Here is a 19,947-nt window from a genome sequence, read left to right as displayed (position 1 = left end):
AGAGCTTAAATAGTCCCTTCGGGTTGGCTCGTTTCCTCCAGGAAAGGTGCTCAGCGTCTAAGATTTCTCAGTGTTCTGTCTCCTCCGTGGCTCCTTTCCAGAATGGTGTGCAGGTGTATGAAAGGGCCAGGTTCCTGGGAACCTGCTACCCCAGCCTGGCCTGGCCAAGCCCGGAGAGGGCAGAGAGAAGACAATCCACCTGAAAATCGACTCATCCTGTCTCTGTGCCCCTCCCCCTCCCCCTGATCCTCCGGTCCCACGTGTCACCTCCTCCTTTGCGACAGAGTGGCAAGCCTCACAGCTTAGACATCCTGCGCAGAAGGTGGATCTTCTCTGTCCCACGTAAAGCCCCTCTAAGCTGGCCCACCAGGCTCAGCCCCTGATTCTTAAACAGGAACTAAAGTAAAGGAGTTTAGCGTGGTCTCTCTTTTCTTCTGCAAAGTTTTGTTTTCAAGCCTTTTCTTGTTTGCTAAACAGAGCAAGTGGCCACACTCTCCTCACACCCCACCACTGAGGTGAGACGGCATAAGGAAGCATGATCCATGGGAAAATCCAAGTGCGTCCCTCCCATGTCTATGATACGTTGTCCTGGCAGAGGTCTCGAGAGAAATGCCCTGTCCACGTCCTCATTGATTCACCAACTCTTTCACTGATGTTCCTCCACCCTTGCTCACTCACTGTGCAGTCGTTTATCACTTAGTCCCTGATGCACTCATTTGTATTTATTTATTTCCTCATTCGTTTAAGTAATTAAAAAAAAAAACAAAAAACCTTGCTTCACACTGAGTATAGGCCTTGACTCAGGTGAGGTGATTCCAAGATGACTAGGAAGCTCGGCACCCAGTACAAGTCAGGGACAAATCCAAAGCCAGCATGGTGTGCCCCCCACCCCTGAGAGAGAAACAACTGCATAATTGTATTTGGTGTAAACCGATTCACTCTCAAATGCACCCACAGGGCTCACCATGGAAAGCTAATTTGCAATGGTCTGTTTTGTACCGAGGGGCTAGTTTCTCTCTGCTACGTGAACTTCTTCTGACTTGACTTGGAGTGGGTGAGATTTGGACGTATTTTTCCAGCATGAAGTCCTTTGTCTTTAGAGATGCTGATGTGTGCATCACAGGGCTGACTCTGAGCTTCCTGGGCCTCTGGGCAGAAGGGCCCTGGCTGGTAGGGCCCCTGGGTCCTATGCAGCAGTTTAGACACTGAATAGGCCCAGGTGGAGTTGGCTGTACACATGGACACTCCCAGGTGGTCACAAGGGACAGGGTAATTTACCTTATCCCAGGTCCTCATGGTCTCATAATGCCATCAGGCTTCAAGTCGGTTGATCAAGAGGCCTGATATGATAAAAAGAAAGCAGGTTTTAGAATCGTCAGACTTGGGTTTAAGGGAATTGCGTTGCTTCCAAACTGTGTGGTCTCGGGCAAGTTAGTCAAATGCTCTGAGGCCTGGTCTCCTCACCTATGAAGTGGCCTCGTAATAATTACAGCAGCAGCAGCAAACACTTGAGTCAGTTGTCAGGTTAATGGAGTCCATGCATGGGAAAGGGCTTTGTAAAATCTCAAGTATGATGTAGATATTGGTTATGATCACTTTTCAGCCCTGATCTTCCTAGGAAACAGTGTCAGGGAGCTCAGCAGACCTTGAGAAGGCACAGAGGAGAAATGGGGAACAGTCTATCCTAGCCTCTTTTCCTGCTTGGTGTGAAGAATAAAAATGAGGTCCCAAATCCAATTTGCTCCGAGCTCCACTGTGGACGGACGCAGAGCCGTGGAAGACTCAGTCCCCAGCACACGGGAGCTCTGGGGGCTCCTGGGCTGCTTGACACAAAGGAACTCTGCTCCCAATTAGGGAGGGAGGGCACGTAGGAAGAGGCCGTGGCCTCAAGCAAAGAGGAATGAATGTGTGTTTACCCTTGCTTGTGACTTTACAGAATTGCAATTTGAACAACTAGAAATCTCCTTCAGGTCACACAGTGTGCCTCGTACTGATGAATATAGCATCATCTCCTGAAAATCCGCCCCAGGACAGAGCAGGGACAGGCGGGCCATGGATCCTAGGGGTAGCCTCACCTAGGCGGGCGTGAGGAGGATGGCGCCCTGGGGGAGTTGGCTGTGGAAAGCAGAGCTGAGCGCTGATGGGGAGGGAGTGAAGCAGAGGAGGGACACTTAGAACGCGGCCTTGGAGCCCACTGGGGTCTGGGAACAGGCAGGGCAGCTCCATCCGGCTGACACCTCTGTCCCAGTTCAGGCCACGCCTGGGGTCACAGGCAGGTCGTGGTGGTGAGTGGGGCTGCCCCGGCAGCCGGACTTGGAGAAAAGGCGAGCAGGTGCACTGGTTTCAGGTGAAGGGGTTGGTGGATGTGGGAAAGGCCTGGCCACGGTCAAGTGCAGGTGCACAGGAGGAGAGAGCAAGGAGGGCCCTGAAAGGATGTGCTCTCCCGGGGACGTGGGGGATGGGCGCTGAGAGAGCTGGGGGGCTTCCCCAGGACCCCACATCAGGGATTCGGAGCCTTTTAGGAGGAGCCCATGGGCTCCGAGGAAGTCGTCAAGGGCAGCATCAGCCGCCAACACTTAGACGATTGGCACAAGCCGAGCCCAGGATGGGGGCAGCATCTTGGGGCATGGAATCTTCTGGAAAGACATGCGGTCTGAGGGGGGGTTGGGGTTCTTAACTGCATCTTAGGGGGTTCTTAGGGGGTAACTCTGGATTGGCAGATAGAAGCAGCCTGGGACTGGAGGGGTCATGGGCTGACCCCATCCACAGTGGCAGTTCTGCTGTGTGTGTGTGTGTGTGTGTGTGTGTGTGTGTGTGTGTGTGTGTGTGTGTGTGTGTGTGTGTGTACACATGGACACTTAAGGCCACTCCAGACAGAGTTGTGAATAAAGTTTCTACTTCCCGTCGGGCTGAGCTGCCAGGCAGCCTCTTCAAGTGGTGGGAGTAGCAGGGGCAGGGGGTGACAGTGAGAGATGGTGGCAGAATCCTTACTACATGCTGCACTGTTCTAAGCCCTTTAGATGGATTAACTCATCTATCTTCACGTCAGTCTTCATCATCAGGTACAGACACAGGTGTACGTGTGGGCAGATAGAGGCACAGCAGCAGACCAAAACTAATACACCCAGGTTCATAGTTGCACATTTGTACACAGAAACACACAGCTGCAGACACAAATGGAAGCACACGTGCAGATGTGCTTAAATAAGCATGGAGGCAAGCTAGCGCACACACATGCACACAGACGTACACGGGTACTTCACGTCTTGGGGCAGGAGTGGGGTTTGGGGAAAGGCACTTAGGAAAGGGGTATAGACAGCAACGAAGATAATCTGGCCACCTTCACAGGCTCTGCAGGCTTGAACAGCCATAATTTTAGAGACAAGGGAAAAGGGGCTCCGAGAGGTGACGTGACTTGCCCAAGGTCACACAGACACTAAGGGGCAGATCTGGAATTCAAGAGGCAGGCGGGTTCCTAAAGCTCTTGCCTTAAATATTCACCAAAAAGGCTGTGAATCCTGCTAACCAGGGGCTTCCTGTGTGCTGTGAGGCGCGCTGCTGGCTCGACCTGACTCCAGCTGGACTAGGCAGCTGGTGGGTCTGGCCAGTAATGTGGTGGGACGGACTTGAACGTGTCTGGAGGTCCAGGCAAGGGGGCTGGAAGCTGAGTTGAGTGGCTGCTGTTCTCTGGCTGGGAGCCCACCGCCCCACAGCACTAAGCCTCCCTCTTCTCTCCCCAGGGCCTGTACCCCCAGCAGGCAGCCAGGATGCCCTACCAGCAGCCCCTGCAACCCCAGCTGGGGTGTTACTCCCGACAGGTGAGTAGCTGACCTCCTCGCCTCTGTCTCAGCTCCGCAAAGGCCTTCAGGTCAGAAGGATGTCTGTTCCCTTGTCTTTGTCTAGCTGGTCACCAGCCACACTTTCCGGCCCATGCTTGAGCCCAGAGTACAGACAGAAACACCAGCATGCATGTGGACACAAACCAGTGTCCCCAGGTGACAATACCATCTGGCACTTACAGAGCCCTTACTGTGTGCCAGGCCCTTCCCTAAGGGCCTTACCCGCATTAATTTAACCTTCAGAACTACCCTATAATCTACTTTATAGATTAGAGATGAGGAAACTGAGAGAGATTAAATAATTTGTCCAAAGTTATAAAGTTAACACATAAGTTAGCTTTTACTGTGGCAACAAATGGCCTCAATGTCTCAAAGGCTTCAGCAATAAAATATTTATTTTTTTACCCACGGGTCCACAGGCTGGCTGAGCAGTACTGGGATTGGGTTCAGGCCTGTTTCACATGTCCCCCTTTTGGGCCTGTGCTGAAGATACAGTCACTTTTGCTCCTGCCATGCTGGATGGCGGAAGGGCTGAGAAGAAATGCCCAATGTCTCTGAGGGGCTCAGCTCAGAGCTGGGACATGGTAATGTACACCTGCCTTCCACGGGCCAAAGCAAATCACATGGCCTGCCCAGCATCAGTGGGGCTGGGAGTCATATCCCTTCCATGTCAGTTTGTCAGTTAAAATACCAGACACCTAGCTAAATTTAAATTTCAGATAAATGGTGAATAATGTTTTAGCAGAGCTATGTCCCAAATACTACATGGACCATACTTATACTAAAAAAAAGAAAAACTTGCTGTTTTTCTGAAATTCAAATTTAACTGGGTGTTATATATTTTTGTTAGCTGAATCTGCACCCTCTACTCCCATGGATAGGTCGGGGGTCAATATCTACTTGACAGTAACACAATGGCAGATTGGGGGTTGACCTTGAGCCGCCTGGCTTCAGGGTCCATGTTCCCAATAACTGTGCCTTACTGCCTCTTGTATACAGACACACAAAAATATGGTATCAAAATAAAGCAGCAGAGACAAAAATACAGACACAAATAAAGATGCAGTTATAGACATGCATGCCAAGCTGCATGCGTGTGGGCCCCCCCCCCCACACACACACAACACAAAACAACACTTCCAGAGGCTTTGAGGATCTAGGGGCAGGGATGGGGGCGTGAGGAAAGGAGCTGAGGACCGGCTACATTCTCAGGCTGGCCTTGCAACCCCACAATCAGGTGGACAGATCAAACCCACACTCAAACCCACGGACTCCTCCACCTCTCCTCCCTCCCCGGGGAGCCCTACCCTTTCTCTGCAAACTGCATCTCTGACCTCTGAAGGATGTTAGAATGTTCCAGAAGGTAGAGAAGGGCCCATAAGTGTAGGTTACTTTCTTACATGGGCCAGGACTGCTCTTTCAGCAGTAGGAGTTTTTGCGTCCTGTGATGAAGTTGAGATGAGGCAGTCAGGCTCACAGAATCTCAGTCTCATCCCCTCCACCCCACGAGCAGTGATTCCATCCACCTAGCTCCAAAGTGAATGCTTTTAGACAAAGTTATGTAAATGCATATATTTGAAACAGTAATATAAAAACCTGGTACACAATTTTTAAAATCTTAGAGGCAATCACTGTGATCGGTTTCTTAGGTATCCTTCCAGTGATATCTATTTATACAAGCATTTTTATAGAGATGTGGCACTGTGGGCACACTGCTCTATCATTGCTTTTGTCAGCAAAGAGGATTTCTTGGAGATGGTTCCAGAGCCCTATACCCAGCTCTGTTTTATGTGTTTTATCAGTGACATGTAGTTAGGATACAGTTTTGCATAAAGCTTGCATAAGCTCTAGGACCCGTATCTTCTCTTTCATGTCAGTTTCCTCCCAGGTCCAGGACTGTCCCCTCACTGTGAAAACCAGGGTTTGTTTTTTTTTTTCTGCCACGCTGACCCTCTGGTGTCTGTCTTGGGAGGTGCCTTCCTGGGTCTCTCTGTGAGCCCTTGGCACTTTCTGACCTTCAGCTCACCCTCTTGGGGATTTGGTGCCCATGTCCAGTGTCACCAGATCCTACCTGTCCACTGGGGGAAAGATGGGGAGGGCCAGGAGGGAGGGGCTCAGGCTTCCAGAGGGAGCAGGCATAGCGGTGCAGTCCAGGGCCGTGGGCTCTGGGCTTGCCACACTGGGGATTCCAACAAAACTCAGGCGCTTGGAACACTTACTGAGCAAGTTGCTTAACTCCTCTGAACCTGTTTCCTCATCTCTAGAATGGGGATCCTAATGGTCCTATCTCACAGGGCTGTTTGGACTTTAAATGAGAGAATCCACATGAAGGGCCTGGCGCACCCTTGTTACACTTAATAAGCGCTAACCTTTGTCATCTTTTTAAATCAGATAAGGGTGTGCAGGGTGAGAAAGGGCAGTCAGTACGCCCAACCCCTGAGCAGCTTGGACTACAGACTTGCTATTAAAGTGGAAATCCAGAAATTTCCCGAGTTTTGACCAAAACACACAGGAGGATTGGTGTCAGCTCCACACAAGACATTTGGAGCTGTCAGTAGTGGAATACAGTGCTCGTGATGTAATGAGCTCCCTGTCATTTTAGATATTCAAGCTGACACTTAGCAGTCTCTTCTTTCCTCCCTCCTCCTCTCTCTCCCTCTTTCTTGCACTTATCCATTTGACATATATTTATCGAGCAGCTACTGGGTGACAGGCACCGTCTCAGGGCCAAGGATAAATCAGTAAATAAGACAGGTGGGCTTCCTGCCTCATCAGGGGAAACATAGTATGAGCTCTGCTTCTTGGTGGGGGTCTGATCCAGGTGGTCTCAAACCCAGCGAGTTCCTACTTTTCTTAGGGTTTGAGCTCAATCGCAGTGCCCCGATTTGGCCTTTCTCCTCACTCACACCGCCCAGTACCGTGACCACCAGCCACGTTTGGCTATTTACATTGAAATCAAAACGAAGTCAAATTTGGAATTCAGTCCCACTAGCCGCGTTTCAAGCGCTCAATAGCACACTTGTGTCTGGTGGCTACCGTGTTGGGTGGTACAGACCCAGAAGATCTCCATCACCCGTCACAGGAATTTCCACTGGGCAGAGCTGTCTTGGACTTGGGGTCTGTTGAGGTCCTGAGCTAGAAGCCAGGGATGTATACATCCCAACAGCCTTTACTGAGATGGTACAAGACTTAAAAATGAACCAGGGGCTTTTGAGATGGTTATTGGCTGAGGGTAAGGCAGGGGCCGGAGAAGAGAATGGAAATAATATTCCTTTGCTATTTATTATGTGCCAGTCTCTCTACTTATTTCAGCTGACTCAGTCCCCATACAATGGAGGTAGCATTTGCCCATTTTATGGATAAGGAAACTGAGACACAGATAAATTAAATAACTTACCAGTCTCACATATAGAAGCTGAGCCCTGTGCTTCTTCCCCGTCCAACACATTGCCTTCTATGCACCCCACAGTGACTGAGGGGCACAGGGGCTGAGGGGTGGGGCCTCGGGTTAGGGTCAGGGCTGGGGGACTGTGATGTTTAGTGGCAGCGGGCTCTGCTGGACCTCTGTCCTCTCCTCCAGCCCCTGTCTCCTCTCTGCCATGCAGGTGATGCCATACAACAACCCACAGCAGACGGGACAGCAGAGTTTCCACTCTTCCTACAACCCCCTGCTGAGCTACATCCCCTTCGTCCAGTCCAGCTATCCGTACCCTCAGAGGACACCCCAGAAGCTGGCCAGAAATCCCCGAGACCCTTCCCCCATGGCAGGAGATGGACTGCAGTACCCCTTCCCCCAGGCGTATGGGTGAGTCCTCAGCCCACACTGGAAATTCACGTCGTATCCCGAAAGCTGCTGGAGAGGAGAGGTGGGCGCGCTGGGCCTCACTGCTGCTCTCTTGGTACATATATTCCTTAGCTGTGGGGAGGGCAGACCCTGTGCCTTGTGGGTCCCGGGTGGAGCTGATGTGGAGGTGAGCCTGATCTGGGCCTGGGGGAGGGCCCTTTGGCAGGCCCAGTCGGGGCTGGGGTCCTCAGCTTGGTGCGGAAATACAGCTGCATGGCCAGTAGCGGAGGAGTGCACCACCCATAGCAGGTGACAGGTAGTGGAGCGGGACGCATACGCCTTTCCCCACCTGCCTGGTTTCCAGCAGGCCACGGCCAGGTAATCTTACAGCTCTTTCCCCCACTTACTGCCTCCTGAGCTCCTTGCCAGGCTAATCCCTCCAACAGCCCAGTGAGCTCGCAACCGGCCCTGCTGAAGGGCCTCTCACTGCGTATCAGGCTGCTTACACTTTTCCCCCAAAATACCCCAAACAGCAGAGGAGAGGAGCTTAGCAGCGAACAGCCAACACAGACTCAACATTTTAGCTGACAGTTCCATACAGACTTTTCATGCCGGTCAGTAAGGAATTGGTGTTTGTTGTTTTAATGTAACAACGCGCAGCTGCTCATTCCCACCCACCAAACCTTCACTGCTGATGCTCTGCAAGGCGGGTGGTGCCGGGTCAGCCCCGAGAATCCAGGTGTCCCAGGCACATCCCGGGGAACGTGTGCTCCAGCTTGAGAACCTCCCTTTACAGGATTAGGACCAAACTCCCCAACCTGACATAGATTCCCTTCCTCCCCATCACAGCCCCTCACTGTAGTGTCAGCCGGGTGTCCTGGACTTGGACCCTTTCAATCAGTGTTTCCCATGAATGTCCTGCTAGAGGGATAAATGCTGGAAAGAGGTTTCCGTAGTCAGATCTGTTTGGGAAAAGAAAGGTAGAAACAAAGATAAACAGATTTCTTAACTGTTGGAATTTGCAGATTATTTCATTTACTAGGGTTCATGGAGAACATTCAAGAAGCTGGTCGATAGTGTCATTTGAATATAAAACCCATGACCCCTTATTTCTTTTTTTCTCTTTTTCTTTCCCTTCCTCCATCCCTCCCTCCCTCCCTCCCTTCTTTCCTTCCTTCCTTCCCTCCCTCCCTCCCTTCCTCCCTCCCTCCCTCCTTCCTCTCCTTTTTCCCCTTTTCTTGTAGAGCATATCATGGTGTGTTCCGCCAATGCAGCCTGGAAAGCGCTGCGTCAGTTCACATAGTTACGGTGAATTTAGCCTGTGGGGCACTGTCCATGAATAGGACATGGTTCATCCCTTCAGAGATGAGAGTGGATGAGAGGGGACACAATGATGTTAATGCCGTGACAAAGTGAAGGCCATCAAGTGTCCCGAGGACAGAGGGAGGATCCCTGCTGGGTGCACAATGAGAGCTGCAGGATGGGGAGGGTCCAGTGAGCAGCGACTGGGGGAATAAGGCCCTCAGGTGGGAAGGTGCGTGGTGGGCTTGAGGCCTGCAGAATAAGGGCATCTGGTTGAGGTATTAGATTTATCCCTGAACAAGGTGGAAAATAGGAAAAGGGAGGCTGGACTTGGATTATTAAAGGCTCTGATTGGTAGGCCTGGGGATTCAATGCGGATTTGTGAATGTTGCAGTGAATTGATGGGCTGGAGGGGAGAGAAACAGGAGGGAAGAGAGGGCGTAGTCTGGAGGTGACTGCAGGGTCTGTAAGAGAGGTTCTCACCTCCCCGGAGGTGAGAGTAGATGAGACTGCAGAGGGAAGACAGCCTACCTGTAGGCCAGCAGACGTGCCCCTTGCATGCTGCGATGCTGGGCTCGAGGGAAGAGAGCTACTGCAGAAGCCAGAGCCTGCTGTCCTTGGGAGGCAGCGTGGTCCCAAGTTCTCAGCACTCAGCGGTTGGGGAAGCACTGACTGGGAACAGTGAGAGCCGAGGGTTGGGACCTGGTCTCTGGCTGTCTTCAGAGGGGCAGGAGAGGAAAAGGAGTGAGCAGGAGACTGAGGAAGGAGCAGCCTTAGAAGTGGGAGAGAGCCTGCAGCCAGCTGGGGACACCGTGGGCGAAGGAGGAGAGTGACGGGGAGTAGCGACAGTCAGCGCAGTGGAATGGTGGCCTGAGAGGGTGGAAAGACCGGGTAAGTGAGGTCGGAAAAATGAGGCGAGGAGTGCAGGTCCGTGTCCCCCAAAGGGATGATTCGTTCATTCAAAAAACGTTTGTTGCATCTTCTGTGTGCCTGGCACTGCTCTTGGCACTCGTTACTGGAGTGAACAAGACAAAGTGTTTACTTCCGTCATTCCAGGAGGGGAACTAGACAATACGGAAGTAAAGAAGCATCATACGTGTCAGGTGCAAGGGATAAGCGGGGAGGGAGTAAGGGACCTCTCTGCAGCCGAGATCTGAATAAAACGAGAGGATGAGCCGTGTGTATATATGGGTGATGAGCACTCTGGGCAGAAAGAATAGGAAGTGCAGTGGCCCCGAGGTGGGAAATGTAGCTGGGGCACGATGAGTGGAGGAGAGAGAGCGGGCAGAATTGAAATCGGAGAGGTGGCAGGGCCTGGGAGGCGAGGGAAGGAAGAGCGGCGGGAGGCCATGAATGTCCTAATGCTCTGTGTAAGGAAGATGGTGTTGATCGACATACGAAGAGTGGGCTGGCTGGTGAGAGCTGATGGAGGGGACCAGGATGGGAGCCTTTTTAGCCAGCCAAGCAAGAGGTGCTGGTGGCGTAGACTAGGGCAGTGACCATGGGGAGGAGGTAAGAGAAAAGATGTGGAGCATTTATTTGCTTGGTAGAACTGATGGGAATTGACAATGGCTGGACGTGGAATGAGGAAAAGAGGGGAGTCAAGCGTGATTCCTAGGTTTTTGACTTGAGTGTCCAGATGATTGGCAGTGCCAAAATTCTAGGGTCCAGATGATGATAACAAGGCTTTGTTGATCAGGAGTTTGGTTTTGCATATGTGAAATTTGAGACGCCCGTTAGACACTTGCGTGGAGCAGTTGATAGGCAGGTGGATGTCTGAGTCTGGGCTCAGGGGAGAAGTGGTGGCTGATAATATAAAATTGGGAGTCATTAGCATATAAATGCTATTTAAAGGCGTGGGATGGGACGAGATCGCCCGGGAGCACATGTACATAGATCTCCAACATGGGTCTCCAACATGTTGAGGGGTTGGGGAGATGGGGAGGCACCAGCAAAGGATCTAAAGGGTGGGAGGAAAAGCAGGAGAGTGTGGAGTCAGGGAGCCAGGAGAAGAGAGGGAGGATGACAGTATGGCAAGAAAACCTGGGCACTGTAGGATGGAATGTAGGCAGCACTGGGCACAGGGGTGGAGTTGAGGTTTACCAGCTGTGCTGGATGGAACAAGGTCCAGGAGAGGCTGCCTGGGTCAGGGAGGGGTACAAGGGCGTAGGTGGAGAGTTTAGTCTGGGACACCAGGGGCCTCAGTGCTTCCTCTGGGTCAGGAACCAAGAGGTGGGAGAGGAAGGAGTCGGTGGCCTCCGTGTTCTCAGGAAAGGAGGAGGGGGCCCCTTCCTGCCCTCTGCCAAGTCCATTTGCATACATCCATCAGGGCAGGATAACAATACCATGTATCTTCCAAAGAACAGTAAGTCTGAGAGTTAAAAAGAACACAAATGATAATTACACTGGAATTATTACTGGACAGTGTAGAAACTGTCCCAGGCAAACCAGGACTGTTCACCATGCTCATGAGGCATGTTAAGCCCCTCTTCTTCCTCCAGGAAGCCTTCCTGGATAACTATAGTCCATATGGATTACCTCTCTTCCTGGCCCTCTAGTTTACATCCTGTCTAGACCATGCCCTTGGCAGTTGATCTGATCAGAGTTTCTCCTCATGAAGGGCTCAGATGTGTGGGGTGTGGCAATCAGATACAAGGTGTGTCATGAGTAATTTGTTACCGGTAATTATTAAATACCCAAGTATGGGTTACAGCCTTTATTTTATAAATCAGAGTAGAATTCAGAGTGTCCTTATGATAACATCACTTTTAATCGTTTCTTTTCCAGTATGATTTTTGAAAAAGAGAAAAAGAGGTGGGGTTACCACAGACATTAATTGCTTATCGGGCACCTACCTGGTGCCAGGTCCTGGCCTGAGTGCTGAGTGTCAAATGGTGAACAGTCCAGACAGTGTCCCTGCTGTCATGAAATTTATTTTTGTGAGAAGGGACTCAAACAACCCAAAGCCTCGCTTGTCCCTGGCTGCTCACAGCGAGCAACAGATACACATACCAGCTGAGGCATTACAAATTAATGCACTGGTTTGTTCCCATCGCTTCTTCCCCTCCCCACCTTTTTTTGTTTCATCAATTCATGGGAGGGTGCCACGAATGTGAGCATCTTCTGTAATATGCTTCCGCCCAGGTGAAAAGTGACTGAGAATCCCTGGATTAGACTATATCTAGCTATGTGCTCTGCCGTAATTTGTCTTGAGCTCTGTTCCATTCATTCAGAGTATCCTAGCAGATGGGGAAAGAAATTGCAGTAGGATCCCAAGTGTGAGTAAATGATTCCATCTGGAGAGGTTGGGGAAGGCTTCACAGAGGAGATGGCTTTTGAACTCTCTTTTGAAGTATGAATTAGCAGTGTGCCGGGGAGAAAAAGCAGATGGGTGTGTTTTCCTGCTCTCGGAGGGTGAGGCCCAAGTCTTCTCGGCACTTCCTTCCCTGAGGGTCTAGCAGAGTCCCAGGCAGTCAGGGATGCCTCAGTGCTTACTTGCCAGATTGGTGTGAAATGCAGGGTCTGATCTAGCTTGGTGCTGAGAAGGGGATCAGGAACCCTGGGATTGTCCGGACTCTGAGATCTCACCCTAGGACGTGGCCATGAGTTCTCTGATGTTGTGGAATTTCCTGAGGGACACACAGGGTCCTCTAAGGCAGGTAGAGGGGCTACAGGCCCACAGGTAAGGTGCTTAGATCCAGACAGGCTCCTTAGTCTTCGGTCTTGGATATGGAGAGAGCATAGGCTGGGTGGAAATAGCCCCTACAGGCTGCCAGGGCCTTCCTGACCTAAGGAAGTGGCAGAAGAAAGTCTTTATTGTCCTCCAATTGTATCATTTCAATATTTTATTTTCCCAGAGCCAAAACTTTTTACATTATTGCTAAAGCTTTCAGCTTCCAAGCCTGTCATGATCTTCCCAGTCTTTGACAGCCCCAAAATTAATATACTACTTTCCCTAATATCTCTGCCGACATCAGGAGTTCTATCACAACGTCATTTTCTTTCTCCTCCAGGTTCGGCTCGACATCCGGGGGGCCCCTGATGAACAGCCCCTATTTTCCCTCTAGTGGGAATGGCATACATTTTTAGATCGCCTTCTCATCTCCCTCCTCCTACCTTAGCCCTTGGAGCAGGGCTAAGGGCTCTGGAATTCTGGATTCTGCAGCAGCTTGGTATGAAGTTTGGAAAGCCAAGGTTCCGACCAGGTCACAGACAGAAAACAGCAAGGCCAGGCGCATCCATGGACCAACACTCACACACACACACACACACACTCACACACACACACACACAGCTAGCCTTCACACACAGCACAGACTGCACACACACCCCTCAGATTCATACTCACTTGCTCATCCACATATGCATCTGTATTTAGCTAGCATGAGTGATTTTTGTTTTTGCTGTTGTTGGTAAAATAGACGTAAGACACTTAATTTAGAAAGTTTGTATTTTCTGATAAAAGTATGAGCTGCTTGAAATGAAGTGTGCCTGTTACTTTCTGTAATGTTCTGCGTGATCTTCACTGCTCCTTTTTCCCCCATGAGGCTCAAAGTTTACTGAGGACATGAAGAGACACCACGGGCTACAGTCCTCCAAGTGCTGCTCTGTAAATAAGGGATCCCAGGGGTTATACACTTGAGGGCTGATCTCTTCTACTCTGTGATCCACTCACTTCTTAATAGCCCAGTTTATGCATCTCTGGAATTGATGTAAAGGAAGTGCATCCTGCTCTGCCCTATCCAGGTGGCGGTTACAGAAAAAGTCTCTCTTGGACATGAGACGGGAAAAAGTGGCCTGAAAATCAATTCTAAAAATAATCCTGAATGTGATAGACTATAGCCAGTCATTGTAGATCAATGCCAAGCTAGAGGTCAATCTCAGAACTGCCCCCAATGGCACTGTCCCTGGATCATTCTCAATCAGCTTTTATCAGTGACTTTAATGAGGACATTGAGAGCATCTTGATCACATTAATGGAGGACACAAATCTGGGAAGAGGAGATGGCCTGAGTCAGTGATACACATATACCGTAATTCTCCTACACCCATGGCAGGCATCATTAAGCAGCTGATCCCCTGAGCCTGGACAAAGTCACAGAATTGTTCTCCCTATGGTGGTCCTGGCAGCCATCACTGATCAGGGACAGTCTATGAAATGAAACTCACGTGCAATCCCCTGGCAAACAATAGTAAGATGAAATTAAACAGAGGTTTAATGTAAGGACCTCCTCTTGGGTCTAAAAAATGAGCCATGCACATACAGATGGACCAACATTGTCATTTCTAAGTTGCTGTATTACCAGTCCTGTTACTCACATGGAAGCTCGGGCCCACCCTGGCTGAGGCCAGTGAGGGCTAGGCCTGGGGAACGTTAGCAGCCCCGTCCTGATTGCAGTGAGAGGCTAGGGCTCTGCACGTCACCAGTGTCTTGGGATGAGCTCAAGTCCAGGGCTCACGAGAGCATTTATTTCTCTTGCCTTCACAGTGTGACACAATTGGCCTTTCTTCCTGGGTCCCTGGAAACCAGTTTCTCTCCCAAGTTCTCTTAGGACTTATGCCTTCTCCTTTCTCCATCGTCTAAGATTTCCCCCTGAGTTCTTCAGCCCCTTCCCCCAAGGCTCACCCCACTTCTAGCACATCGTGTTTCTTGTTGATATCCTCGGTTAACAGTCTAGACTCTCCACTGACTGAGAGACACTGGTTAGAAGTTCTCACCAATGCAGGAGCTCTTTTGTTCCCCAAAGGGTTTCCTCACATTGTACCTCTAGGTATTAACCCAGGCTGGGCCATAGTGAACCACCCTCTCTGGATCTCAGAGTGCTTGGGGGCAGGAGAGAATAAGGGAGTTGCCCTTGGCCAGACAAGGGATCTTAGCCACTTTCCAACTCTGATGTTGGGCAGAGAATTTAACCTCTCTGAACCTCATTTCTACTAATGGTAATGTTAATAGTTCTGAGGATTAAAGGATAATGTAGTCTTAATAGAGGCTTAGCGTGTACTTCATGTACACTTGTGGTTTCAAGATGGTGAAGATGTTTCTGTCCCTTCTCTCTTGAAATTTACCCCCAAGTAAGAAGGAGAGTAAAAACATCTATACGGGGCTTCCCTGGTGGCGCAGTGGTTGAGAGTCCACCTGCCGATGCAGGGGACGCGGGTTCGTGTCCCGGTCCGGGAAGATCCAACATGCCGCGGAGCGGCTGGGCCCGTGAGCTATGGCCACTGAGCCTGCGCGTCCGCAATGGGAGAGGCCACAACAGTGAGAGGCCCGCGTACAGCAAAAAACAAAACATCTATACGAACTCCATTCTCAATGAAATTAGGAGAAGCCAGCAATTTCATCTGCTACATAAAAGGGCAGAAGTGTGGTGGAGGAATGGTAATGCCTTAGCAGAGGAGGGGAAGATCATGTTGAAATGTCTGCCAATCAACAAGAAGCAAACCATTTTCCCCTGCAGAACCTGAAGTTCTCAGGGGGTGCTGGATGCTGAGGATGGAAGATAGGACTGAAGAGAGATGAAAGCAAGGGGCTGTTATGAGAAGTAGCTCCTATCCTGGCCCCACAAAGCCAGGGGCCACAGACAGTTCTATAGGAGATAGGAGGTACTTTCTCTGGAGAAACATACAGACCATGCATAAGGATTGTGGAGATGAGGGTACTGATGGAAAATGGGCATTAAGTGAAATACACATCCACACCCAAGTCCAGCAGCTAGACTTTACACAAGAGGCAGGAATTTGGAGGGTTCGCTGAAGAAAATGAAACGCCCCAAAGGCACTTGGAGGTACCAATGAAAATTACCCTACGATTATGCCCTTTCACAAAGAGCTTCCAATCAACTTTTAAAGACTTAATGTTTAATGGAAATGGACAATCTCCAACAAGAAAGACACAGATCAAAACAGAGGTAAGGGAGTTCGCTGGTTGCCTAATGGTTAGATTCTGGACTTTCACTGCTGTGGCCTGGGTTCAGTCCCTGGCCAGGGAACTGAGATCCTGCAAAGCCCCGCAGCGTGGCCAAAAAACAAAAACAGAAAACAAACGTTAAAAAGAACTAAAAAGAACGTAACATTCTCAGGGAGCTAAGAGAAGCCACTTTATTTTAAAAATAAGACAATATGCCTTATGATTATTTTTAAAAATCAGAACAGAAAAGTGCTTTTGAAATTAAACAGTGATAGCTGATATAATTTTTTTCAGTGGAAAGGGTTGGAAGCTAACATCAAAGAGATCTTCTAGAAAGGAGAATTTTAAAAAGACACAGGGATGGATTATAGGAGATAAAAGGTAAGAAAATGAGAAGCTCAGTCCAGGAGACCAAATATCTGGCTAATAGGAGTTCTATGCAGAACAGTGAAAAGAGGGGGGAGGGAAGTATCAATAGAAAAACGTAAGAAAATTCCCCAGATTGAGTGGTCCAGACCAGTGCTCAGAGAAATGAATGAAAAAGATCTCCATCAAGGCATATCATTATGAAATTACAGCGTATCAGGGATAAAGGCAAGATTCTAAGGTTTTCAGAAAATCCCACTCAGATACAAGTGTTCATGAATGAGAATGGCATTAGATTTCTCAACAGTAACATTGAAACCTAGAAGATCCTGGGACAAAGCTGTCACAGCTTTGAGTGGAAATGGCTTTTAATGGAAAACTCAAAAACTAAACTCTTATCTGTGAAGGTAGAATGAAGATGTTTTCAGATGTGCAGAGTCTCAAAAAATTTGCCTCCTTTCTCAGGAAGCTCTGTGCCCCATGAAGACAAGAGGGTAAACCAAGACAGAAGACGTGGAATATAGAAAATAGATATCATCAGTTGGGGGGAGGCCGAGGAAACTCTTGGGGTGATGAGAAAAGATCTTAGCTCAAGAACCATGAAGTAAAGCCTGAAAAGCCACTACCACCACCAGCCCAGAATAAAGCAGGAAGTTGGAGACCTCAGATAGGAGGTGTCTGGGGGCGGGGGGTGGGGAGCGGCTAAAGAAAAAGAAAATGATAGATTATTCTGACAGAGTTGACTGTGTGGAAAACTGTGTTGAGAAGTGTTTTATAGTGGTTGGTGGGGGAGGGAAGATTTAGCTATAAATTCAAATAAGAAATGAAACAATTGTTATTAACTTGGCAGTGAACAATATTTATGTGATCATAATGGTAAAAAGCCTAAATATGGATTTAACCAAAATTAGTGTGATACCTATAGTGGGAAGATGGAGGTGAAGAAAGGGATATGAATAGAGCTAAAATCCTTTTATCATAATAGAAAATCAGTAGATGAAATCCCAAATGGATGGTTTGAGAGATAGCAGAATTCCCATAATTATCTGGAATTCTGGAGGTTAATCCCAGAGTAAAAGGGCCAAGAAAGTTGAAAGAGTTATCTATGAGAAGCAAGGTTGGTTTGTGAGGGATGGAGGTGTGGGGTTCGCTGACTTGTTTATGACTCTTTTAGCACTATTTGGCTTTTTTTTTTTGAAGTATAGTTGATTTACAATATTGTGCCAATCTCTGCTGTACAGCAAAGTGACTCAGTTATACACATATAGACATTCTTTTTTTTAACATTCTTTTTCATTATGGTTTATCACAGGATATTGAATATAGTTCCCTGTGCTCTACAGTAGGACCTTGTCATTTATCCATCCTATATAAGTTTGCATCTGCTAATCCCAAACTCCCAGTCCTTCCCTCCCCTACCTGCCTCCCCCTTGGCAACCACAAGCCTGATCTCTATGTCTGTGAGTCTGTTTCTGTTTTGCAGACAGGTTCATTTGTGCTATACTTTAGATTCCACACAAGTGATATGGTATTTGTCTTTCTCTTTCTGACTTACTGCACTTAGTATGATAATCTCTAGTTACATCCATTTTGCTGCAAATGGATTAATTTCATTCTTTTTTATGGCTGAGTAGTATTCCATTGTATATATGTACCACATCTTCTTTATCCATTCACCTGTGGATGGACATTTAGGTTGTTTCCATGTTTTGGCTATTGTGAATAGCACTATTTGGCTTTGAAAATGTGTGTGTATTACTTTAATAAAAATAAGCATTCATTTTAAAAATGAGAAAGGGCATGCAGAACACCATCTAGTATGGTGCCTGGCACATAGCGGGTGTCAAAAATGTTTGTTGAACTGTACTGAGCTGTATTCGGACACAGCTGGAGCTCACTGCCCAAGCCCCTGTCCCGGGATGTCTAAGAATCAGACTCTCAGAAGCCTCAATGGATTTTTTTCCCTAAGAAATTCCTTAGGAGGAAACTTAAGGGAGGGCTGGAGCTAAAGCCCAAAATCTTTTCAACACATCGCACTTCCTGACTCTGTTCACCTCTCAGAGAATTCCAGAAACAGATAGAGGGTGGTGGGCACTGGGACTCAGAACTGGGATCTTGAAGCCTGGGAAGGGATTGAAAATCCCCATCTCTTCTCTGTGTTCTTTCCAACCAGCTCTCCCCTCCATTCAGCACACTCGCATTGGAACTCCTTCTTAGAGATACAGTAATGAGCAAGACAGACATAGCGCCTGCATTTTATGCTGAGACGTTAACTCATAGTTACTATGAAAGGTGAATTTATTAAGGGGATATGTGAGAGCAGGACACTCACCCCAGTTCAGACTGTCAGATGAATGACATCTGCTCTTTTAACTTCCCTGGACTCTGAAGCTAATTCTCATCTGATATGTTATCAAGTCCCACCCCCCACCCCCAGTCTCTTTCCTCAGAACATACTTTATTTGCAAATCTTAAAACTAATGATAGTCTATGCGTGGTTTAAGTGACAAAACTGAGGAGTTGCAAAATTTTGGGTCCCAGAAATACTTAATAAAATAAAAGCAGCTACTAGTCATCGAGCACTTATGCTGGAACAGGCACCGTGCTGTAAACATCACCTTTATTATCTAATGTAGGGGCAGGACAGGAATAAAGATGCAAACGTAGAGAATGGATTTGAGGACACAGGAAGGGGGAAGGGTAAGCTGGGACAAAGTGAGGGAGTGGCATGGACTTTATATATATATATATATACTACCAAATGTAAAATAGATAGCTAGTGGGAAGCAGCCGCATAGCACAGGGAGATCAGCTCGGGGCTTTGTGACCCCCTAGAGGGGTGGGATAGGGAGACGCAAGAGGGAGGAGTTGTGGGGATATATGTATATGTATGGCTGATTCATTTTGTTATAAAGCAGAAACTAACACACCATTGTAAAGCAGTTATACTCCAATAAAGATGTTAAAAAAATAATAACATTCATAATAACCCTGTGAGATATATATATATATATATATTTATTTATTTATTACACATGCAGAAACTAAGGTTCAGAGTGATTAAGTAACTTATTTAAGGTCAGGTGGTAAGTGACTCAAAATCAATATTCTTACCCCTTTCTCCTCCCACTTCCCTGTTTCTAGTAACACGGCCCAGAGTGAATGAACTTTGTTGAAACACACGTCACATGGTTAATGACTATTAAGTTTTCAGGCGACTAAGACCTCTAGGTCATTTTTCCAGCATTAAGCCACGGTGGAAGAAGTGGGAGGGGAAGTAGCCCTACAGAAAATGGGTGTCATCTGGAGCAACTCCTCCCGGACTTCAAGTTCTCCTCCAAGGCTCCCTCCTTCAGTTCTGTGTTGTTCATTCCTCACTATGACAGGGATTTCCAGTTGGCATCAAATATACATTTCTCCCTTTCCCCCCTTGTAATAGAACTCCCCTTTTCAGATTGGCACGTGACCACCCAGAATAGGCTACCTAGTTCTGGCCAGATGGGATGTAGGCAGAAGTGTTATGTGTGATTTCTGGAGATTGGAGCTACATTATGAAGTTGGTGGAGCAAACAAGAGAGAAAGCTGAGCCTCTGGTGACCATGGTGGTGCCAGGCCAGCCCCGGAGTTCCTGTCGCTGGACTTTGTTGACATGAGAGGAAAGTAAACGCCTTTGAAAAGCTACTGTTATTTTGGGTTTCTTTCACACATAACCAAACCTAATCCTATGTGACATGCTCAAAAATGAAATA

The 19,947-nt window shown here is 48.4% G+C and overlaps 1 protein-coding gene across 1 annotated transcript in view; it reads left to right on the top strand.

The window, feature by feature from the left end:
• C2H1orf94 (chromosome 2 C1orf94 homolog) overlaps positions 1-13,014 on the top strand; it is a 35,887-nt gene extending 22,873 nt beyond the window's left edge. The window contains 3 exon segments of the mRNA XM_060142707.1: positions 3,741-3,818; positions 7,445-7,644; positions 12,939-13,014. Of these exon segments, the coding sequence (XP_059998690.1) occupies positions 3,741-3,818; positions 7,445-7,644; positions 12,939-13,014 (354 nt within the window).
• Positions 13,015-19,947: the final 6,933 nt, after the last annotated feature.

Source organism: Lagenorhynchus albirostris, chromosome 2 (assembly GCF_949774975.1).
Source record: "Lagenorhynchus albirostris chromosome 2, mLagAlb1.1, whole genome shotgun sequence".
Classification (NCBI taxonomy): domain Eukaryota; kingdom Metazoa; phylum Chordata; class Mammalia; order Artiodactyla; family Delphinidae; genus Lagenorhynchus; species Lagenorhynchus albirostris.
This window is presented reverse-complemented; position numbering and strand designations above follow the sequence as displayed.